This window comes from Lycorma delicatula, chromosome 12 (assembly GCF_047948215.1).
Source record: "Lycorma delicatula isolate Av1 chromosome 12, ASM4794821v1, whole genome shotgun sequence".
Lineage (NCBI taxonomy): Eukaryota > Metazoa > Arthropoda > Insecta > Hemiptera > Fulgoridae > Lycorma > Lycorma delicatula.
This window is the reverse complement of record NC_134466.1, coordinates 31,490,161-31,516,652: the sequence shown is the minus strand read 5'-3', so window position 1 is coordinate 31,516,652 and position 26,492 is coordinate 31,490,161. Positions and strand designations below refer to the sequence as shown.

Genomic DNA, 26,492 nt, shown 5'->3' with positions numbered 1-26,492 from the left:
ATGTTAATTTATTGTGGTATACGTGTAATTATTTATTAATAATTTTGTATGCATTCTTAATGATTTCATTTTATATCACCAATATCATCTACATACCTCATCCGTAATACAATGTCAAAGGATTATTACCTAATAATCAATGGATTATTAAGTAATAAAATATAATGACCCAAAATCTCGGTCAAGTTCATTAATGGGCAAAATCGAACCATGGAGGTGGAAATGGGAGGACTTTTTCAAAAAACCAAATTATCTCTATAACTTTCCTATTAAGTAAAATATCAAATTCGTTTAAAGTTCCTATTACTCTCTGGATAAGGGCCTAAAACTTATCTATGTAAAGATTTTTGATATCAACCATTGGCTCAGTGGGTGGGAAAAAATGGGGATTTGAAGATAAAAAAATATTACCTCCTTATTCGATAGTATCGAATTTGTTTAAAGTGGTTGTTAGTCCTCTAAACATTACCTAAAAGTTTTGTCTGAAACAATTTTTGATATGACCAAAAATGTTGCTGGAATTGTAAGATGATGGGCTTGTCATATGCTAAACAAGTGAAACTTTTTTTCACATGAAACCATTGCCCTATTGAATAAATTTGAAGTTTTTCTTAATTTTAAGGTGGAAATATTTTTTATCACCTACTTAGCACCGGAGAAATCTAACTCCACTTTCTGGTGTGCTATAAGGGATTTTTTTTATTTTCTATCTATAGGGCTTTGACATAATGCTTGTTTTAGTATAGTGTAACTGTTTTGGTGTAATTGTACCATATTACATGATACATTTTTAAATTAATAAATAAAATTAATGTAAATAAATACAATAAACATTAAAAAAAAGAAAAGTTAATGATCAGTAGTACATACTTGGTGGTTATCAAATTCTGACAGCAATATTTTTTGTGCACCAAGAGCTCTAATTGTAGGTAAACCTTGTAATGTTGAATTAAGATGTGAAAACACAGGACTTCGAGCTGAAAATACGCATAGAATAAAAAAAGCAATCAATAGAAATAAAATAAGAATATACTTAATGATGAAAGATAAATATAAGAGTATAATGAAGAGAAAAAATTATAAAAGATCTAGTAAATGAAAATTATTTTTTACTTAATATATCTGTGCCAGATCAACAAGATTCATATTGTGACCATACAAGCTCTTTAGTGAATCACTGAATCAGCACAGAAGGAAAAAGTATTGATTTAATTCAAATGGTGTCAGGTATTTTCATCATGCTATAAATGCAAAAACTTTATTGTAGAAGTCCAACTAGAGACTCCGTTTCTATGACAGTAAATTTAATTGCTGAAGATTTTACTGGACAAAACTAGGGCTAATTTCAATCCCTTTTAAAAGAACTGTTTAGTAATATGTCATTGTTTAATTTATGCAGTTAGTCTTTCTACAGGATTTTGAATTTTCTTGAGGTCTCATATATTTTTGAGAAACCTAAGTAATTCTTTTTTCATATTCTTCTGGGGGGGGGGGGGGAATCTCATATATAAAAATCTCAAATTGTTTGGCTGTTGGACAGCCAAACAATTACTGATATTTTCAGGCAAGTAGACAATTTTTAAATTCTCTTACAAATAACAAACACAGAAAAAATAGACAATCTTATGTTTAATCAGTAAACAGAAGGGTATTCATCAAAGTTAAACATATGAGAATAAAACAAAGCCATTTTGAGGCATATGCTCCAAGTATCAATAGTTGTATAGAAAACTAGTACTTTCTGATAACTAAAGTACACAGATCTTTGATGAGGAAAACTTTACAACTTATTTCTGTTATCTTGGCAGAAATTTAACAATGAAGTAAAGAGATTAATTTTTTTTTTAATGAATATCTTTCATTGAAAACTTCAACAAGGAAGGTTAGGGCTTCAATCTACAGCTTAAAACCTTCCCTGAGATAACACACATGTATTCTGAGAATATGAAAGAAATTGGTTCTCGTGTCATGGAAGAACAAACAGACAGACAGACAAACAAACTTTTGACTTTATGTTCAAGATAATATAGCAACAGCACTTTTACAAGTATATCTAATAAAAAAACTCATAATTAGATATTGTAATAACAAAATTTTATTATAAATATGTCTAGGATTACTTGCCATTTCCTTCAAGTCTTTTCACGTTTTTTGATGTCTTTAAATAAAATCTTCTAACAAATACAGTTAAGAAGCCTAAAATAATGGCTGGTATGACAAAGAGAGGATTTACAATGATTGCAACAATGAATGACCCAATAACATTACAAAAAACCTGAAAAAAAATAATAAAAGTAAAACAATATAAATTAACTGATGAGATTTATGGATAATAAGATAATAATTATAAAACATTATAATCTAAATGAATTATTTTAATTACTTTCTTTTTGTTATATTTTCATGTTTTTATGAGTATATATTTTAATGTATTTTTTTATAAAATTTTTTTTGGCAATGCAATATGAACGATAAAAACTCATTTAATACCTCTAGTATGCAATTAAATAAGGATAAAATCAAAACCTAAAGTGGCTAAAGACTTGACAACAAGTGATTGGTTAGAAGAAGGGAAGGATGAGAAAATGTGCATGATCGGCTACGGACACTGCTGCTTGAACCCACAAGATTATTGCATCCCTTGCTTAGGAACAAGTAGATCATTCTCTTCATATTCCAGACTTAGACTTTCACTTGTTCGTACATGTGAAGTAGTTCCTTATCCATCAAGTAATATGATGTCAATACCAGAACTATCCATCATTGATTGTAATCGCAGATAACACCCACTTTATGAAAAGTGGGTGTTCAAAAATTGATTCTATTTTATGACAAATGTTTTAATATGATAAGAAATAATGCTGGAATATAGTATATCTAAAGATGTTTCAAAACATAAATCACAGAGAAATACATTTCAAAGAAATACCAGAATGTACGCATAACCACAAAGAAAAAAATATATTACCTGACAAACATCCAATAAAAATTTTGGCAACAATTCGTCAATCATACCTAAATCTTTTGAAAATCTGTTTAAAATACGACCTGGAAATTAAAAACAAATTTTATTTGATACACAATAACTTTTATAGAATAATTCAATTACATAAATGAGGCATATTCATAAAGGGCCGTTTGGTCATTAAAAAAATTAACTCATGAGAAAAGGTTTTTATTTACAGCTTTAGTTTATTACATATCTTTTGCACTTTTCCACATAATTGCCATTCAGTTTTAAGCACTTTTTACAATGCTGCATCAGTTTCTTTAACTCTTTGCATAGAATTCGCCGCCTGAGAATTGAACCAGTTGACAATGGCAGTCTTGAGTTCCTCGTCATTTTCAAACCGTTGTCCACCAAGCCACTTTTTCAAATGTAAAAAGAGGAAGTAGTTGCAAGGTTTCACATGCAAGGTTGGGACTACATGGGCGGTCAAAAAGTTCTCAATGAAAATCTTGAATCTTCTTCTTGGTTAAGACAGCAAGCGGTGTAAGGATTACGTAGGACAACAGTTTTCCCAAATCGTCAATTTTGGATCGCAAGTTTCAGTTTGGTGAGCATTTTGCAGTATACGCTAGCTATAACTGTTGTTCCACGCTCCATGAAATCAAACAAAAATGACCCCTTTTCATCCCAAAAAATGGTAGCCAACATTTGTCGATTTGAGTATGGAGATCGCTTAAGCTTTTTTGGTTTTGTTAAACTTGAATGGCACCACTACACTGACTGTTATTTTGATTCTGTGTTAGTGTAGGATCTCCACGTCTTATCGCCCGTAACAATGTGGGAAAACAAATCATCTCCATCTTGTCGATAGTGGTCCATTGCACATTCTTTGCTCTTTGAGTTGGTTGGTGAGCATTTTCAGTACCCACCTTGCACACAAATTGTGATATCCGAGCTTTTCTGTGACAATCGTGTAGATGCAGGTGCATCCAACATGTGGAAATTCATCAACCAGAGCACTAATCGTCAATCGCTGATCACATCGCAGTTTTCAGTATACTTGTTTAACAATTTTGTCGGTCTGAATACTGGGCCTGCCACTCTCCTCTTCGTCATGCACATTTGTGCGGCCATTTTTAAAGTCTCTACACCATTGTCTAACCATTCCTTCACTCACTACTGTAGGTCCATACACTAGGCATAGCTCCCAATGAATTTCAGCAGTTGAAGATCCTTTTGCACCCAAAAATCAAATCACAACGTGCCCTTCACAACTGGTGGGAGAAACAATTGTCGTGGACATTGCGATCTGCATTCACTGGCGAGCAAACAACAACTGCACTGGCTTCGTAAATTAGCCAATAAATGGCCCTGCATGTGTGAAACAGTGTTCAGACCCACTAATATTTAAATATAAGCTGACAACCCTTACTTTATGAATATGCCTTGTAGTTGAACAACAATAATAAATTGAATAATACATTTAACTGTTTTTTACTGTTTTTATTGTTATGTGGACACTTTTGTAATAAATTAATAATTTTACATATTTATAAGAAGATACTAAGAAATTCTTATTTTAATAACTGTTTACCTTTGTATAAACAATTATTAAAAAAATGAAAATTCTGTTAACAACCATTTACAAACAAACTAAAATATATTAACTAGATGTGCGTTTCAATTTTTAAACAATAAAAACATCAACACATGAGGATACTGCATTCAACAGACTATTCTTCAATATTTAAAAACGTAGATAATTCTGTTTATTAGCTAACCTTTTTATTTTAACTTAATTTGTCCACAGTTAAATCATATTATTTGATCTTTATCTTTATTTTACACAAGTAGATAGAAAAGACAAAAATAGACTTTTTTAGTACTTTGAAAGTGTTGGTACATTTTCTCTATTATTTATTTTTAATTACAGTAAAACCTTCCATTTCAGGATTTTCTCTAACGTAAAAGAACATTAATTATTTATAGCAAACTTTATATTATCAAATATTCATCTAGTTTAAAAGTGTTATATGTTGCTTTTTAGCTGTTCACAACATTAAAAAAACTGTGTTTATATGTTAAAATCAGCTGTGATTTAAAAAAATTTGTGACGATAAAAAAATTCTAGAATTTATTATAAAAGTTGACAAAGGTAAATTATTATGTAATAATAAATAATAATGTCTGATTTAAATATTAATTCACTGACTGGATGAAGTGAAAATAAAAACAATTAACATTTTCTACAGAACCTTAGGTGGTAAAAGATTGAAAAATAATGAAGTGGACATACAAAATGTGAAATGACAGTGTACGTGTGATTTATTCATTAATGAAAAAAAAGGCTATCATTTTGTCAGACAAACAGATAAGTAAGTAATCAGGAAGATAATTACGAATTTTCTGCTAGTTGTGGGAGGTTAGATGGTTAGACATCTTATGACAATATATTAAGACTGATATCTAAAGAAATGTATTTCTTTATAATTTTACCTTTATCTTAAAATAATCCCTTTATTAATACAGATGAATGCTGTAAAATAAATCAAAATAAACATCTATATATACATGTGCATTAAGTTATAAAAAAAATAAAACGATCAGTAAAATGTACGAGAGCAGAAGGAAACTGAACCTGTAAAAGATATAACAAGAACACAGGCTTACTATATTTATTTGAATAAATTAAATTACAGGTTTAAAGTTGTGAAAAAAAAGTATAAGCAAAATGGAATCTTGAAAAAAATACAGTACTGGAAATGGTTCAAAAATAGACAATATGCAAAATATGTAAAATAGTCAATTCTGAAAATTTCAATTATCTGGCCCAAACTAAAGTAAAAAGTTCTATAATTTTCTACAGTACTTTTCCACATTACCTTAGATACGCTTTCTAAAAGTAATTATGGTTTTATCAAATTTATAATTTGTACAGAAGCTCCTTCAAAAGAAATTGAAGACGTAAAATTTGAAACAATTACAAATGGAAGAAATCTTCTATATGACTAAAATGAATTAAACAAAAGTAAAATTAAGTAAAGGACTGTAGCAGAGAAAATAGTAAAATAATTCCAAATCAAACTGATAAATGAAATGCTGGACAGTGTGAGAGTTTAGTTACCAAGGTAGTACGATAATATCCACCGGGTTGGTCTAGTGGTGAATGCGTCTTCCCAAATCAGCTGATTTGGAAGTTGAGTGTTCCAGCGTTCAAGTCCTAGTAAAGTCAATTATTTTTACATGGATTTGAATACTAGATTGTGGATACCGGTGTTCTTTGGTGGTTGGGTTTCAATTAACCACACATCTAAGGAATGGTTGAACTGAGACTCTACAAGACTACACTTCATTTACACTCATACATATCATCCTCAGAAGTATTATCTGAATGGTAATTACTGGGGGCTAAAGAGGGAAAATATAGAAACGTAGTACAATAATAGCAAATGGTAGATCCAAAACAGGAATTTTCAACACTTGAATGAAAAAATCCAATCACACATTTCTTGATAAAAATATGCTTCTTTGACAATATTATCACCAAAATGCAAAGAAAATCTCCATTAAGACTTATTTGAGGAGCCACTTAATAATTCTGAAACATGGATGGTATCACTGGATTAAAGAAGAAAATTAGAATTATAGAAGTGATACTGTGCTTGTGTTGGACGTTTAAAATAAATTGCTATAAAAGTTTGGAAATGAGAATATCTTGGCCCCAGTCACATAAACAAATCTGTAGTAGATTCCTGAGTAGAAGAAGAATTTATATGAATAGAAAAATAATGGAACATATCAGGATATTATATCTAAAGTGATAAATCTTCAATAGTTTATATGTGTTCATGTGTGAAAAGAGAATTATAATTATCATGAAAATAAAATGAAAAAGTAAGAGATTTTCCAAGTAAAAAACATTTTTACTTATAATTTCAGGAATGAACGAGACCACTACACGATTAATAATAGTTACCACTACCCTGCTAACTAATTCACTAAATGACAAGTATCATAGGTGAAGGAAGAGAGATTATGATTTTTTTTCAATTATCTCTAAAAATAAACATTTTATCCATAAAATATCAAAAGTGTTTTACAGTCTATAACTGAGAGAGAAATTAAAATTTTTTTACCTTTTCAAAAAAGTAATTTCAAGATTCTATTTCATAATTCACATAAAAACAAACACTATTATATAAAAAAATTACTTGTAACAAAGCAGGCAGCTGCTACTTAACTTCCCTTAAATTGTATTCATATTTAATTACATTATGAAAACACCTGGTCGGATAACAGCTAAAAATTCTCAAAAAGTAAATTTTTACTACAAAATAAAAAATACATACGCTATTGTAAAATAAGTTATTTAGAATATGTTTGGGCTATTGTAAAGTAAGCTATTTATAATGTGTTTGAACTAAAAATTGAATACGGCCATATTTTTGATAGCTTTTTATCAAACAGTTTCAATGTGTGTACAATTTTTAATAACTGTATATTTATAAAATCATTCAGTTTTAAAATAAAATTTTTTTTTTTAGTAAATAATAATTACATTTTAATTAAATTTTTTTTGTCTTCAGTCATTTGACTGGTTTGATGCAGCTCTCCAAGATTCTCTATCTAATGCCAGTCGTTTCATTTTGGTATGCCCCGTACATCCTACATCCCTACCATTTGTTCTGCATTCCAAATGTTGCATGCCTGCACAATTTTTTCTATCTACCTGTCTCTCCAATATCAAAGCGATCATTCCAGGATTCCTTAATTAATATGTAGCTTATAACTCTGTCTCTTCTTTTAATTATATTTTTCCAAAAGCTTCTGGTTGTTTAAGACCTCCTGACCTATGCCCTTAACAACTATCGAAAGAGTTGCTACCCTCTTTCAGGAATAATTGCTTAGTCTGGCTCTCAACAGATACCTCTACGATATGGTTGTACCTTTGGTCTAGCTACTCTTGAGCAATCAAGCCTCCTCACCACTGGCAAGGTCTCATGATTCATAGAGGTAGTTTAATTAAATAAAACATGTAATTACTCTAACATTTTGTAGTTAATAAATTTACATTAACATATCATTAATTTAGTACATCATTAATGTATGTATCTTTGTAAGTTAAAGTCTGTTAAGATGTGGTTCTTTCTGAGTATTTGTAAAATGATAGATTCATGATTTACTGGTTAACAAGTACTGATGTAGATTCTGTTTAAAGGTTAGCTCTTTAGGTGTAATTGTATTCTTGTTAGAAGTTTGGTTGCATTTATTCAGAATATGTGGAGTTGAACAGTTCAGTTTATATATTTCATGAACATTTTGTTTTATGACACTTTGTCATATGATGAACATTTTGTTTTTATTCCAAAAGCTGTGTTCTATTCACATTTTCTAAATCTGTTAATTTTTCCCATATCTTATTTTTGGTTATTTTTATTTTGTGTAAAGGCTCAATGGGATATTTTTGTATATTTATGTGTGCTATATAAATTATCATGTTGATTTCCTCTACTATCATAGAATCTATCATAAATTGTACAGAAACGGTATTATATACATGACATAGAAAAAAAAATCAGCATAATATCCCACACCTTTCACTGGAAAAGTGTCATTGGACACCTTATGAAAAAAACCCAACAAAGGTTGGACATTTATGAAAGTGTCCCTTATTGGACATTTGAAAATCAGATTAAAACAAGAAAAAATCCAACAAAACAAGTTTATAAATATGAGTGAATATAACTAATACATACTGTAACATAAGAGATAAAATTCAATTGATGACAAAACCTTGGATTCACCAGAATCCTTTCTGCCATGAAGTATTTATTAATATATTCCATAAATTTCAAAACAATTCTAACCTTTCTCTGTAATAATGAAACTTGGTAACTCAATAATGAAAAATACATATTCTCTGTTAACAGAATATTATTGTTAAAATATTATGTTATCCAAGAAATTATGGATCTTTAATGTGCATCAAGTACATAAAAAATTTTTTTTTTAATGGTAATAATAATTATACAGTAAAAATAAAAATCTGTCATCAAATTTTAACTCTATTTTATTTTGCTTACATTTTATATTCAGTTATTTATTAATAATTACAGGTAGCAAGACAATAAACAAAACAAAATGTACAATTTCCACTGTTTTGAATACTATTTTAAAATTATATAAACATATGCATATTCATCATCGTCATCTATAAATATACTGTTAATAAATACACATACCTGATGGATTGTTATTAAAAAATGATATTGATGTTCCAATGACAGAATTAAACATTTTTCTATGAAGACCATTAGAACAACTCATACAAGTTGCACAAAAAATAGTGGCTCGAATCAGAGCAAATACAAACAAACCAGCCACAAGAGATCCATGAATTGATGCAAAAGTTGTACTTGGCCATGTATCATCAAGTGTACTAGCATTTGGATTGTAAAATCTCTTCTCTTCTATTCGTGTCCTGTAAAGAAATCATTTTTTAAGCACTCTGATGAAGAAAATTTAAGTAAAAATGAGGATTCCAAAACAATTTTATTAATTTATTAACATAACTCAAAAGTTAAACAGTGAAATTAAAATAAAATAAATAATCAGAAAGAGTTATTAGTATGTGATACATTCTCTATAATAATTACGACAATGGTAAGGATATTAATTAAAAATAACAACTAGGTAAAAAATGAATATTATCATGGATAAAGTTTTATTTTCAAATGTCCAGGTCCTACTTAAAAACTTAACTGGTACAATACAAAGATCAATCATCAGCTACAGATATAATGTAAGATGTAACATAACTGCAGATAGAACAAAATCTCTTTCTGTATAAGGTTGACTATGATGAATGAAGTGGATGTAAAACAATAAATCAAGAAGTAAGTTTTAAATGTACAACAATCCCCTACTTCACAAAAGTTTAACTTATGAACATGAGAAGAAGTAGTCGATATTTATTTGTAATTAATAGACATCTGAAATGTCTGCTTTCCATCAGATTAGATAGTGGTCTCTTAATGTATATTCCACTTTGTACTAATGAGTAACTTGCATTTTCATACAAATTCCATAATTGTGATAGTCAAATGCAAAAACTACTTACTCAAGCAAGTCTACTGCATTTAAGATAATCATGTAATATGACACAAAATCACCATCAATGTCTGTAAAATAAGTCAGTTTTATAGACATCTATAAATTTTTCTTAAATAGTAAAAAAAAAATTAATTTTAATTCATTAAAGCTTTAAAAAAAAACTGATTTTTTCAGCAAGGGATAAATTTCAAGATATTTACAGAAACAACTTTTTGATTTCTATAATGTTCAAGAAATCTAGTTTTAAAGGATCTATTTGTTTTTAATATGTGAATACCATCACAATTATTATATTTACTTTAATAAATTCCACACAGATTGTTTATTTTATTATTTTTATTTTTTAAATGTTTTATTAATGTTTGTATACTGATTTAAATATTTTTTTTATTTTAAGCTTTAGTAATGATATTATTAATTCAATGATATTATTAGTATATAAATACTTTATGTACATGCTTTCACTCTTGTGTGTCTTATTATGAGTTGTATAACCAGTATAAGAAATCTCATTACACAAAACTTTCAATTTGTAATCAATATATGAATAAGAATTTAAAAAAAAAAATCAAGTAATGCACATATAAAACTAACCAGTAAGAAACAAAATAATCAGCAGAACTAGCAATAATTTGAGTAAAAATAAACAATATAGCAATAATTAAAACAATACAAATATTTGAACCAGCACGAAAATAATCCAAATAAACGGAGTGTTCTGGACGCTTAACAAGTTCAGGTTCACGTTCTGCAACTGGTTCATCACCATATATTGAAACTTCATCAATTGTACTGGCTTTCAAGCTCTAAAACAGAAACAGAAAATGAATTATAAATTAAAAAAATAAATAAATCAGTAAATAAAAAATAAATAATTTCATTTGAATAGATATCAATTAAATTATGAACTTAAAACTTAAAAATTGGATCAAAAAACAATGCTAAAAATCTAGTCTTTCTATTTTCATAAATTATTTACATTATACTTGAGAGAAGCAAATTTTCATTCCTGTTTGAAACATATTAATAAAGAACATTTAACTGATTTTAATGATTCTGTCATTAAATACAAAAATTAATTAACAAAATAAAATTACAATACCCCAACTGATGTTTTTGAGATCATTCTACTCAGCTTTGAACGTTCTTCATGTTCAGATTCTGAAACACTATTCTTTCTTTCATCTCCACTAGAAACTAATGAAGCATAATCTAAACCACTGTTTTTCAGTTCACTAAAACTTCCTTGTGTTTCAATTTGTCCCTGTAAAGGCATAGATGTAAACTATTAATCAATGCATTAATAAATAATGAATATGCTAATATCCTTTTTATTACGATATTTAAAAGAAATTTAAGAAGCTGATACCAGTACACTGAGTTAAATTATTCTCTTAGTTATGAAGAGTCAACAGTTAAAGCATATGTTTTGGCACTACTGCACATGCTCATACTAAAAAACTGCATTTCAAATGGATGCAAGGTATATTTTATGAGTGAAAACTAGTTTCAAAGGTTTTTATTTTTCTAAGAAAACTAAGCTGAAGTTTAATCTTTAGGTACTTTCAGGAACTTTACTTAACAAGTTAGTTAATAACCAGACATTTTCTTCATAAGTGTATGTGCAGGAAGGTATACATAGACACTACAGTATAGAAAAGACAAAAATCTATTCTTTTAACCACTTCCTTAATCATCCAGTAAAGAATGCATTTTTATTCATTTTTGGAAATAGAATAACAATCTGCTCTTATAATACTGTATCTAACACACATATGAATGTTTGACACTTAATTCAATATTTGGAACTGACAGCCAAAATTTAATAAAATAAATATAAAACAATTCATTAGAAACACTGATATATCAATTTAAAAAAAAAATGATTTTCAGAAACAAAATTAGGTGTTTGCACTTATCAACTATTATTAAATAAAAAGGTTGACAACACAGTTGCAGGGCATTTCCGTGAAATGGCTTTTTCTAATGCACAGCTTACACAAATACATACACACAACTTAATTTAAAATATTTATAATTTTATTTAAATATACGAGGGATATCTCTAAAGTAAAAATTGCTGAAAAGTTTCTCTCCTCAAGGTTCGCAAACCTGTGTCTTTCATGGCCACGCTAGTAATGTACACACTACATTGTTTATAAGTTGTAGTGTTGTAGTATCATTGATTACATGTAAGTTATTACATTATAAAATGAATAAGAAAATCGATGTTGCCACCGGCTGTGAAATATGCGGAGTCATATGTTTTTTCAACCATAAAAACTTTAAGTCGGCTGAAATTCATAGGCAGTTGGTTGCTGTGTACGGTGATAATGTAATGAATGAAAGAAATATCTGAAAATGGTGTGAAAGGTTTAGAAATTACAGAATTATGTGCATGATGAACAACGTTCGGGTAGGCCCTCGATAATCACTGAGGACTTGTTGAAACACATCGATGATAAAATCAAAAAAGATAATTGCTCAGCGATTTCCGACCTGGACCTTCTTTTTCCTGATGTTTCAAGAGCTTTTATTGGTCGCATTGTTCAAGACCATTTAGGCTTCAGAAACGTTTGTGCATGTTGGGTGCCATACATCTTAACGGAACATCATAAAAAAACCCGAATGGGATCTGCTTTGGAATTTTTGATGTGTTACACAGAAAAATGGGTGATGAGTTCCTTAATTCAATTGTTAATGGCGATGAAACAAGGATTTTGTATTACATGCCAGAGAGAAAATGGCAGTCAAATGAATGGCATCATCCTCAATTACCAACTAGCCCAACAAAGTCAAGCCACAGCCATTTGCACATGACCAAAGTCTGTTGGGATCAGTTTGGCATACTGCTGATTGATTTCATGAAACATGGAATGACTATAAATTCAGAAACCTACTGTGAAACTCTATGTAAGTTACAGTGTGCCATTTAAAATCGGTGATGTGGGCGGCTGACCGATGGCATCATCCTGCTGCACGATAATGCATGTCCACATTTTGCAGGTCTGACATGTGATTTACTGAGAACATTTGGATGGGAAATTTACAATTACCCACCATGTAGTCGGACTTAGCTCCTTCTTACTGTCGCTATGATAAATCAAACTCATGTGGTGATTATACTGTGTAATATAATATATGTGGTTTAAGAGAATTAAAAAAAAATTTTTCAGAATTCATTTTTTTATAACGGTCTTTACTTTAGAGATAACCTAATATATTATGTTTAGAAATAAACAAAGTATCTTTTGTTTATTTAATTTAATGATTCTAACTAAAGTGCACGTGCACACCATATTTCATTTACATGGGTGTGGCAGTATTAGCAGCTACTTTAAATACTTGTTTAAACTTTTAATATCATTCATTTATTCAATTCTACTGCTCACCTGTGACATCACAACATAGCAGACAATTACAACAGCTGTATGTCAGTGCTACACTAGCGCTCCTTGTGGTGAGAGGGGGTTGATGCCAAATACCTACTTAGTCAATAAAATATTTTTTGGGGTGGAGATGCAATTTTGCATATATTTTTTTTAATTGTTAACAAATGTGCCTAAGAAAAATAAAACCTTAATTAGGCGAAATCTCAAGATGATCACAGTCTCATCTCTTAACCTTTTAAGCCATCAATTTTTTTTTTTTTTTAAATTTAATGCCATCAATGCCCCATATATAGAAGTAATTTGACCAAGTGGTCCAAATCAGTCCAGTAGTTCATGAGATATAAGGAGTGCAACATCGAACACACACATGTACGTAAGAACATCTGGAAAATTTCCATCCAGTTTTTTAGGTTCCTTAGGTATCAAAACATCAAGATCCGGTGAAAACTGTATACACCCAAATTGTAACAATTACAATACTTTCCTTTCTAAAGCTATAGCATTAGACAAAAAAGTAAAAGAGCCTGATAAGGCGATTTTAAAAATCTAGTTCTGTACTAAAAACAGAATTGAATTTTTACTTTAAAAATATAGATTATGATTTTACATTATAGATTCTGTAAAAATATCATGCTTGCAGAGTAATTATAAAGTAAACAATGTTTAATCAATGAATAAATAAATATTTACAAACATAATTTACTTTCAAAATCATTAACACACTTATAAAACTGAATAAACATCAGGAATTTGATATTATGTTGTTTGATGGGGTACTCTCCGTATGAACCTGCCTACATTCATATCCAATGGTTTCCTATTCACTGGCATACAAAACCTTAATCGGGGCTGAAGTGCTTTAAGAGAAATTTTGATAAATATTTTCAAATAGTGTATAATAGTTAAAATGGAATAAATAGTTAATAATAACATCATACTACTTCAACTGATACCTATTATCATCAAACATTTATAAAAAATCACTACACCTTTCTTTCATTAATTTATATAGATTATTAATTGACTTTATGTATGTGGCATTCCATATAAAATTAAACTACTCTGATATCAGTATAGAACTACTTATCTACCACAAAAAGGATTACAGTTACTTACATTATGAAGTAGTATGACATGATCAACATTGTTAATATATTGTAATTGATGAGTAACAAGTATTACTGTTTTATCAGCTAAAAATCCTGCAATACAAAAAAAAAGTTAAAAAAATACTTTTCTTGTAAAACACTAACATACATGAACACATAAATAAAAATGCTGGGAAATAGTTGAGATAAAAAATCTATCTTTTTTAATACTCAGTTTGTAGTTTATCCTTCAGGTAAAAGTTTGTACTAAAGAATATCTTTACTATCAAAAAAACTGTTTACACGACCTTCACATTTTACTGAACTCTAGTGCCTTGGTAAAATTTTCTCTTCCCACTGAAGAATAAAATTTACTTTTAACTGTAGTCATAAAGCCATGTTTCATCAACTGTTCTGAAACATGCAATTTAAAAATGTTCATGTCATTTTTGGGTCAACTTAACATGTCAGATTACAACATGATCTCTTTTAATCTTGTAACATTGATTGAGTTACAAACTTTGTTACAATTCAATGAATCCCTCCTATTTTTTCAATTTGAATATCATAGATGAGTAATTAAATGTTATACTTTTCTGTTAGTTTCTTGATTAGTTAACCCTCAAGATCTTTAACTTTTGTGACAAACAGGCATCAATGTTAGCAGGCTTCCCATACATTGATCATGATTTTTACTCGCACATGATTTTATCACACAAAATTTTGTGTTAATATATTTGTGCAAAGTTTTGTACAAATCAATCATTGTAAAGACATACCACATATTAAATCACTACTAACTGTAAACCAACATTGCAAATTGACACAAAAATGACTTATTTAAATAATCACAGTGTATGAATTACAACACAACATACAAAGAAGCTCTTAAACAAGGTACATTATCTTGAATTCTTACATTTCTACCTTCTTCGTTCTTACCTTCCATTTCAGGAACCAACCTACATTGATAAAATTTCCTGACCAAAGAATTCAAAAAACTTTGATTATTTTTTTAACACTGCAAAATATCAGAATTATTTAATATCAAATTACTATGAATTTGCTAGTAAATTATGACTATTTTGTTTAAAAAAGAACACCTCTAGGAATATTAAAAATCTGAAATACAAGGGTTATCTTTTTTCAAGGTCCAATCGGTCACAAAATTAAAACCACAGTGAAAATTTTTTATTTGTAACAAGTACTTACATAGTTATGCTATTTCTCTACACAGTTGCCATTCCAATTTAGACATTTGTCATAGCATGGTACCAACTTTCCAATACCCTCGTCATAGAACAGAGCTGCCTGTGTATTCAGCCATGTTTCTATGCTGGTCTGCAGCTTGATGTCTGTGCCAAAATGTTGTCCTCCTAGCCAGCGTTTCATGTGAGCAAAGAGGTGAAAATCGGATGGAGCCAAGTCCAGGCTGTATGGTGGTTGATCTAACACTTCCCAATGAAAACGCTGCAGGAGCTTCTTTGTTACAGCTGCAGTGTGCGGCCGAGCATGTCATGGAGAAAGACAATGCCTGATGATTACATTCCTCTCCGCTTATTCTGAACTGCCCTTCGTAGACGTTGAAGAGTCACGCAGTATGAGGCTGCAGTAATGGTTGTGCCATGTTTCATGAATTCCACCAAGAGAACTCCATTCCGGTCCCAGAATATAGTAGCCATACACTTTCTGTTGGAGAAGGTTCGTTTGAACTTCTTTGGTTTACTGGGAGAATGAGAATGCAATCCACTGTTTGGATTGTTCTTTTGTTTCTTCAGTTTCAAAATGGACCCATGTCTCACCCCTGTGACAATTTTGTTCAAATAACCTTCTCCTTCATTGTGATAGCGCTGGAGAACGTTAGGGAGGCGTCCATTTTCATTGTTTTGTGATGGTCGGAAAAGCATCTTGGGAACCCATTCTGCACACAGTTTGCGGTACTAAAGTCTCTCACCCACAATGGTGTAGAGAGCTGACCTTGAAATTTCAGGAAACGAATAACTCAATACAGAAATTGTGAACTGATGATTTTCTCAAATTGCCTTATCCACTCGCTCAACGAGATCATCGGTTGACATTTGCTTCCTTCCCTGACCGCCTGCATCATGAACATCTGTACATCCTGCTTTAAAGTTCTTGCACCATTGTCGCACTTTGCTGTCACTCATTAAAGTTTCACCGTACACATTACTTATTCATCAATGAATTTCAGCTGCATTACACCCCTGAGCCTGAAGAAATCAAATTACTGCATGCACTTCACACTTGGCGGGAGATGCTATTGTTGTAGACATGTTTACATGCAAGCTGCATGTTCAGAACTAAACGAAGTGATGCAACGTGATTGAAGGCCATACTAGAGACGCTATGCAACACATATGCGCAAAGCTTCATCCGATTTTTGTGCGGGTTTTTATTTCACGACCGATCAGACCTTGAAAAAAAATAATCCTCATATAATAAAACAACACTATTTCAGAATATTTTATATTTTTCTAGAAAGCACTTTGATTTGATAAAAATCTGAATTGGTTTTATAATTGTTTGTAAGTATGTTAGATGTCATAACTTAACAATTTTCAGTGATTAGACAGGAGACAATGCAAATTTGAAAGAGCTTAACTATTCCCACGAATAACAAGTACCATATGGATGGGACGGGAAGTCCCTTTACACTGTAATAAATCCAGCTTAATCAGGCTCTATTGCTGCCAATTCTCACCGCTGCTGGAAAAGATGGGGAGGATAAGCCGTGGTGTGGATCGTCTGGTGTGTTCAATCGTGGTGGGATGACCTAAGTTGTAGCTGAGCGTGAAACGATGGCGGATACAAGTGTGTTCATTGTTGAAGAGCATTTGTTAGCTTGTGTGCGAGTCCATGAAAATCTACATAATGGTAAAACGTTATGAATGACGTCTTTGTGTATTTTGGAAATATTAAACCGCAAATGTTACTGACATGGGAGTAGAAGGCTTTTGCAACAGGAAGTGTTCTTGATGCACAACACAGTGGGAGGCTGAGCATCAAGCTGAGAAATATGCTGCTGTGGAGGCACTGATTCACTGATCACCAATGAAATTAATGCGCAAATGTTCTGCAGAGTTAGGCATTCCAAGATCAACAAAGCAAGGCCATATGCAGGACTTGAAAGTTAAATGTTTTCGTCCAGACAGTTTAGTGACAATGACCTTGACTGACATGTTTATGCTTGTCAATTATTACTTGAACGCTTTCTGAAAGCAAACAATAAAAAGAATGCCATGTTCTCTGACAAGTGTCTGATTTTGTTAACAGCTCTCATAACAGAAGTGTTTTTTTTTTCTAGGCAAAAAACAATCCTCACTCTTTTGAGGAAATCGAACAACATCTGCTTCATGTTATGATTTGGCTGGGATGACAGATGAACATCCCCTTGATCTTTATTTTTTCGATGGCGCAGTTAATCAACACAATTATCTGAGAATAATTAATGAGTGGTTGGTTCCAGAATTAACAACAAAAGGGATCACTGACACTACATTACATTTCAGCAAGACAGTGCTCCAGCCAATTTTGCTAGAATGTCTACAAACACCTCAATGAAATTTTTCCAATTCAGGGGATAGGACATGAGTCAGAGTAGTTACCAGCTTCATTGCCTTGGCCAGCAGGATGCCCTGACCTCACCACACCTGACAATGCACTTTGAAGTTTTGTAAAAGAAGAGATCCAAAAACGTAGGTATGTCAACAACGAGAGCTTCAAGATGCTGTTCGGTCAGCATTTGAAATGATCATCCCTGATATACTGTTGTGGATAAACAACCAGACATGGAGGCGCATACAGTTGTGCTTTGAACATGGTGAAATCCACACAGACATTTTAGATCCACAGAAGGTAAGCTGCACCTATCCTAATAATTTCATAGTTATTGTAAAGGGACTTCCTGCCCACTCCATACATCATACCAAATTTAATAGGGATTAAGGAATAAAGTTTTTATCCACTGAATGAAATGTGTTGTATCATACAGGGATGCCAACCCCAACACATGCAAGTGATAGATATCCAGCCTCCACAAGTGACACATTCATCTTGGTTTACAGGGAGCAGTCATATAATTAACATCTTTACATGAAATGAAAGTAATGAAGTTTCCTCTTGAAGAAGACAATTCTGACCAATTCAACTTATACCTCAAAAGCTTTACACATGTTACCATAAGAATGACTATAAAGAGTGTAAAGCAAAAAATTAATCTAATTTTTACTATAGGAAATAACACGTAAGCATAAGGAAACACAACTAAGGTACACAATACAGCATGAATTTTTAAGGCTGTAACCAAGACAGAATTGAAGGTATTTTTAGGTATATAAAAAGTAAAAGCTTTAATGATGATATACCATTATAGTGAAATAATAAAAATAGTAATTTGAAAATGAAAAACTGCTTCATGACAATACAAGACTCCTTTACAAAAAGAGATGTATATGGCTGCTTCTTGGCTGCAGTGTATTAACTAGAAAGGGTGAATGCCAATAGACTAGTAAACTTAATAGTAGTAAAAAAGAAATTAATAATATTAATAACAGTACAGATATTTATTCTGATGAAACTTGAGTATGAAAACTGAAGACAGATACTGTAATAATTAATAATGAATTATTATTATATACTTAAACATAAAATAGAATACTTCTTAATCTATGAAATACAATTTATTACCTTTAATACAGTTAGTAAAAAGATGTTTACCGACATGAGTATCAACAGCGGATAATGGATCATCAAGTAAATAAATATCTGCATCTCTGTAGACAGCTCTTAAAAAGAAGGTAAAAGTCTTTTAAATAATTACATATATAATATAAACTAACGAAATATGTTTTTAAAATCATCTTTTTCAAATCATTTTTTTATGTTTTTAAAATCATCTATCTCTAAAATCATCCTTTTCTTTCCTTCATACTTTGAAATGTAAACACACTCCACAGTTACTGCATGCAAGTGAAAGAATAAACTTAAAAAAAAAATTTAAATAGTAAAAAAATATATAAAAATCAATCTCTTATTTTTACAAACTAATCTAACACATATGGGTTAGATTAGGTTAATATTTCTAATAAGATTTCAGTAATTAAATAAGTTAATTTTCCTGGTAGAACACAAAAAAATAAACAATTTCCCCTAACTACGAGATGCTTAAAAATATATGTCATGATTTGAAAACTACAATGTTTATTGATTTATTAACTGAACTAGTTTTAGAACACATTCTAAAAACACACACAAATCAGTTTTGCATGCAAATAATTAAATGACTGTTGTCAAACTTCTCTCGATAAAAACAACTATTCATTAGTATCAATTATGTACTGTTCTTTTTTCTGAATTAAAAGGAAAAACTGATATTATATACATATATAACCAATTTTTTATTTTTAAGAATGATGACAATGGAAGACTTACTTTTATGTCACCATTGCCTAACTGATAATTTTAATATTTTGATTTCATCAAATAAATTTGTCTTATAAAAACCGAAAGAACAATTGACCAATTGAAAAGGCTGATCTAATGACTATTTTTAAAATAATTCGTCTTTAAAAAGATTTAAGAAGTATATAGTTCTAAAATCATGCTCTATTTAATACTTAAAAAAATTTTTTTCACTGTCAATAAATTCTAATAAAAAGTATTTAATTGTTATTAAAATTTTAAAGAATATTTTGATTTATCTCCATTGCAGTATAAAACTGTGGTCAGTTTTTGCACATGGGTTTACAGTCAGATATGCAACTATGTTTGTCTGTTAATCAAATTTAGTTTCTCTACATGAGGTCTCTGAGTTGGTCTGGAAACAGAGTCATATAGAATATACAATCTTGTGGCTCCCCATGCACACAAATGACTGAATGAACATATACCAGGCTTTATGGGATTAATCATCATACCACAAATCAACTGATTCACTCTGACTGCAACATCCTCTACCAAACTTTGAGTGCGGTCACACACTCATCAGCGGTACCAAATCTGACCAACAGATTGCAACATCAGATACCATGTTTGTAGAACAAATACTACCCTCTTAATATTTTTGTTCACACTTTCAAGTTTATCATACAACTTCCGTTTGTAAGAAGAATGGTTGGTTTCTACCAGGGAGGAACCTTAATTGTCTACTACCCTAAATGATAAGTAATATAAACCAGCAAGATTCCAAATGACAATCAGTCTATACAGAGAAGTTTTTGTTGCTCCCACATCACTGGGGGGCTAAAATCTAGCCTTAGAACCTGAGACTTCACTTTTTGCACTTGGGTCTACAGTAAGTCATACAGCTGAGAAACCTGTTTTCTACATTTAGAACATTGCATTTATGTTGGCAAGTTGAATCCAATAAGGTTACAACAGAATATAAGAATGTAGAATAAATAAAGTAAAACAAACCTTGCAAGATTTACTCTTGCTTTCTGACCTCCGGATAGTGAAGCACCTCTTTCCCCAACTAAAGTCATGTCACCATGAGGTAATAATTCAAAATCTCGCTCAAGTGCACAAACCTTAGTTACCTAGAAAATAAATGCATAAACTTTAGTTACCTAGAAAATAAATGGTAATGACTACTTCAATAATAAAAATATTTAATTTTTAATCTATATTTTAGAAAAATAATTTAGGACAATATTAAAAAAAAAAAAGAAGATGTATATATTAATAATTTTAACAACAAAATAAATATAAAATTTTGAAAAATTAGCTAACCTGTTTATAACGTTTGCGATCATATGGTTGACCAAATAGTATATTTTGTCTGACTGAACTGCCAAACACCCATGCTTCCTGAGATGCATATGAAACGGAACCTTGAATTTCAATATTACCCTTTATTATTGCAATTTCACCCAAAAGTAGTTGAAGAAATGAACTCTAAAATAAAAGATTAAAAAAATATATTACTAACAAAGAACTAAAATACATTTAAATATTTAAGATTTTTTTAATATATAAATGTTTACAGAGGCAAAAGTTGACCACTGTGATAATAAATTATACCACAGCAAACATTTTTCATTACTGGATTTATATGTATAACTCAAATATCTTAATGTTTTATAATTCAATTAACTACTTCTAGATATCACAAAATTGTGGATTTGGGTGGGGATTATTAAGGAAGTATAAGCGTGGTCTCAGGTGGATCTTTATTTTTTGGATGAAAAGCAATCTTACTGAAGCATATACTTCAGCTATTTAGTGCAAAATCACAGATCAACTGAAGGCTCCTATTGTTACTAAAAATTATTTCATAATTTATAAGCAGGTTAGTGCCTGCAGCCTGGGTGAGTTCTTGAAAGTACTCCTTTTGGTCAGTTTGTCTTTCTTGTTTATCAATTTTTGTGGGTAAATCTTTTCTTATGAACAATCCATCTTCCTTACTCTTGATTCTGCACTGGAGTATTCTGATGATCTTTTCTAGCCACCCTCTCTATGCATATAAAATGTTTTTAGGAACCTGTTTGAATTATTGCATTCTTGATATTTTATATAATTTATTGTAGACAGCGTTAACTCCAAACCAATCTGGGAATTCTATTTTTAATCTGTGGCTGTACAAAAAGAAAAGGCTCAAAATAAATGGAGGTATTATAGCTTTGAAATAATTGTAGTTATTCATGGAAGTAATAATAAAAAATAATTTTCAAAAGCATTATACGAGTACGTGCATGTATCAGAAGGAATTAAAAGATATATGAAGCCCCCTCACTTTGAGTCTTTATGGAACCCTTAGAAAGGATACAAAATCACATACAGTTTCTCAAACATGTGTAGGATGATAACATCCTACACAGCCCCATAAACATGTCATCCTACACATGTTTGAGAAACTGTATGTGATTTTGTATCCTTTCTAAGGGTTCCATAAAGACTCAAAGTGAGGGGGCTTCATATATTAATGGTTCCAGCTTGTTTAAATTAATATTTATTAAGATGGTTGAAATATGTACCAGCCCAATTAAAAAAAAAAAAAAAGAAGAAATTCCCAAGAGTAACATTACTTGATATCAGAAAGTGACTGGCAACCTATGCCAGTCACTAAGGGTAATCGCAACGATGACTGAAAACCCAAATTTTAAATGAGTCTGTCTTTTAACAGTTTTTTTAACACATTAAGTGCTATTCCAGTCCCTGGGAGTAGGAAATAATATTACATAAGCTGCGGCACAATAATTATTTGTCTCCTCATCTGTGCGTTTCCAATTGCTGAAGTATGGAACCATACTGCCCTACAATGCAGCTCCAGTCTCTGGCATCCTGAATGCACCATTTACTGCTGCAGACATCTGTCGGATCAAGTTGAAATTATATCTCATGAAACGTTATTTACAGGTTGTATGTACTTAGAATAACAATAATTTTATGTAGTTTGAGTCACCCTCACCAGTAGCATCTGTGGCGACTAATATATTTTTCTCAACCCGCGGAGGGGGGTACTGAAACTGCACTGTGCTAATATCTAAATTCATAATTATTGTTTCTGATATTATTTGATTTTTATAATTACACCAGTAAAGTTTTCTAAAAATGATCCTACCTGGTATTTTTATTTATTCCAGAAATAAAAAAATTACAATCAATAAAGTAACTATAATATAATTAAAACTTAATGTTAATCTAGAAAATTATGTAATACTATTTACTAAAGATAAGACTAATTAAAACATTCAAAACAATAACGAGGTTTTCTATCGCAATCTTGACAATATGAAATTACCTTCCGCGCTTTTTTATCGGCTTCTTTACTAGCCAATGTTTCCCTTAGATTTTGATAGCATCCACAGAACATTTTTCTCTTCTTTTGCCCTGGACCTTCCAGCTTCACAAACATGTGGTGAATTAATTTGCCAACTACTTTTTCACTGTTAATATTTTCAGGTTTTTGTACTAAACGTTTTGCTAAGATGCTCCTGAATTGTGTTATAGTGATTTTCTTGTTATTAACCAGAATAGTTTTATAAACCATTTCACACTTTCATAAAACAGAATGATATGACATTTGATTGCTCATATCAACTCCTTTTTTGGCTTTGTTATAGTGTATCATGCAACATGGTCTTTTAAAAGGTTCACCTTTGGTATTTGTTCTACCTGTCTCAACTAGATTAGTATCATGAGAATACACCAAACTTAATACTGAAACCAATCTCTTATCATGCCACTTAATAACTTTAATTTTATTTTTTCTAGAGTTACAATTTCTCCACGTTTTAACTGTGTGTTATTTGTTTTGGAACCTCTTTCCTGTTACACCTCAGAGTTCCAAAGTATGTAATTTTTTTCATACGATTTCTCTGCAAGTGGGAATAAAAATGATCTGCATATACTTTTCTTCCCTCTCCATACTCAATGGTGTCAAATAATTTAAGTACTATTCTTTCTGTGTGGCTGTCCTGTGTATCCGTTGTTCCTTTTCCTACATATACAATTACTTCACATGTGTACCCATTTGTCATGTACAGTTTGTATATTTTTATACCGTACTTGTGGGACTTATTGGGGGGATATACTGCCTAAAATTTAATCTCCCATGAAATGTTACCATGGATTTACCAAGTACTATATACTTTTCTGGTTTTAAAACAGCTCTAAAATTGTTTGTAAGTAATGTCAGCAGAGGCTGCATTTTAAAAAAGTTTATCATTCTGCTGATTCTCCCCCTCAATAACATGATTATTAAAATGCATGCAACGCAACAAATTGAGAAATCTATCTCTTGGCATCGGAGATGAAACGTATTATGAAACATTGGATCAGTCAAGACTAATGACTGGTTCATCAACTAAACCCATAGTGAGAATGATTGAAAAAATTGCACATTTCTTCTTTTGTGCTACGTAGCCATTTATTTACTCTGGAATGAATTTTCAACAGAATATTTCATTTTTCTTCAGCATAAGTATTAGTTTTCTTCCACTATTGTGTTCATTATTTCATCAGTGCAAAAAAGTCTGAAACAATCTAACACAGTTTTCATATTTTCACTAATCTCAATTTTTGGCTGATCATTTAGATATACTGTGAAGTCTGGTGCCTGTATTTCTATGTTGTGCCATCCTTTCCGTTCAGTGGTCGTATTTTGATCCTCCTGTTTGAATTCAGGGCTCCATGATGAAGGTTTTTGAAGTCAGACTGCATGTCTTCAATTTCATCTGACTCATCACTTGAACTTGAATATGATGGAATATCGTCTTGGTCAGAGGACGAGTCATCAGTACTAAATGGTTCTTTACTATCACTATCACTTGAGGAGGCATTTTTGAAGTCTCGTATTCTTTTTTGGCTAAACTAACAAGAAATTTTCTGCAAGATTCCATTTTAATAAATTTATTTACAATTTACAAAACCAAATAGCTAAGAATGTAAACGACTAAAACCATCAACACACTGGATTACAAACGAATGACTGATATAATTTCCAGGTTTTACAGTGAGCTTATAAAAATACTTTATAGATTATAAAACAAATCGGGTTATAAAATGGATTATATTTCAAATAAATGATATTTTTATCATTAATAATTAAAAACTGAGTAATTATTTATTTCTGGGAGTTAGATAATAATTACTATTACCAATTGATAAAATTGTTTATCATAATAACTTTCACAACCGCATAGTATAAAACAGTGCCAGTCAGTAAGGCAAAGTGGATAAAATACGTAGGATATATCTATCATCTGTCAGTAAGAAAAAGTAGCCTAAACAAAAAATATTCATTTCTCAGAATGTCAAATAGTAATATAATTTAATTAATTTATTTGAAAATAAAAAAGTTTTGCATTCCAAAACTAATCAACAAACAAACATCTCCAGATTACATAAATAAAAAATTCCATCCCAGGACCGGGAACCCTGCACTGAATTATGGTTTATACCTACAGTGCGGTTCATGTCCTCAGAGAGCGGAATATAAAAATCATGGAAAATCTCACAGCAATGGGAAAAGTATCAGTCTTAAAACATTATCAATGTTTTTTATTAGTTATCATTAGTGTCTTAAATGGGATATATTTTCAACATCTAAAAACTAATATTTTTTATTCATGTTACTTATATTTTTAGTAAGAAATGCATTAAACTCTTAAACAATAATAAAAAACTATTAAAATTAATTTATCAACTTAAAAGCATGATTTTATACACAATCTAACAAATACAAAACAGATTATTTTACCTTTCCTGAACCAACTGATCCGATAACACCAACTACAGTACCATGTTTAAATGAACAGCTAATTGAATTCAAGGTTGGTGGATCAGAACTGTTTGGATGCCAAGCAGCAGAGACATCTTGGATGAAAACTTTATTACCAGCTTTATCATAAAATTTATTATTTTTATCATTTTCATCATAATTTAATTTTATTTGTGATTTATATTCATCTCGCAGTAGAAAGCTCTGTAAAAGATAAAAAGAAAAAAATGAAATAATAAACATTAAAAAAAGATTGAAAATTGAAATATGATACATACAAATTATGATAAGTATAAATTATAAAATGTGATATACAGCTGACCTCCTTGGTAGAGTAGTAGTGTCTTGGCCTTTCATCTGTAGGTCCTGGGTTCAAATCCCAGTCAGGCATGGTATTTTTCATAATCTACAAAATTTGTATTTTCATATTCCCATGTACTACAAGCTTCTGTAATGAATTAATTCATCAAGCAAAAAAAATTGTGACTTATTTAGAGAATCAAGAATATAGAAAAGATTTTTTTTAAATGGAACATTTAAAGTGAGTAAGTTGACGTAACAGTCAATATTTTTTTACTTCCTTGAATGAAATTGCGATCATGAAAAATTTTGGTTTTCAGATTTCATTTAAAATATCCATTTTGACCATCCCTGAATCCATTTTGACTAGTTTTGGTGTGATGTCTGTACATATGTATGTATGTATG

The 26,492-nt window shown here is 30.5% G+C and overlaps 1 protein-coding gene across 1 annotated transcript in view; it reads right to left on the bottom strand.

Annotated features, from left to right (window-relative positions):
• LOC142333290 (ATP-binding cassette sub-family C member 4-like) overlaps positions 1-26,492 on the bottom strand; it is a 92,550-nt gene that overhangs the window by 24,265 nt on the left and 41,793 nt on the right. The window contains exons 10-20 of the mRNA XM_075380312.1: positions 25,765-25,989; positions 21,294-21,458; positions 20,979-21,100; positions 19,251-19,348; positions 14,572-14,657; positions 11,166-11,327; positions 10,658-10,869; positions 9,193-9,431; positions 2,969-3,048; positions 2,125-2,275; positions 871-977 (exon numbers count right to left, since the gene is read on the bottom strand). Of these exons, the coding sequence (XP_075236427.1) occupies positions 871-977; positions 2,125-2,275; positions 2,969-3,048; positions 9,193-9,431; positions 10,658-10,869; positions 11,166-11,327; positions 14,572-14,657; positions 19,251-19,348; positions 20,979-21,100; positions 21,294-21,458; positions 25,765-25,989 (1,647 nt within the window). The remainder of the gene's footprint in view (positions 1-870; positions 978-2,124; positions 2,276-2,968; positions 3,049-9,192; positions 9,432-10,657; positions 10,870-11,165; positions 11,328-14,571; positions 14,658-19,250; positions 19,349-20,978; positions 21,101-21,293; positions 21,459-25,764; positions 25,990-26,492) is intronic.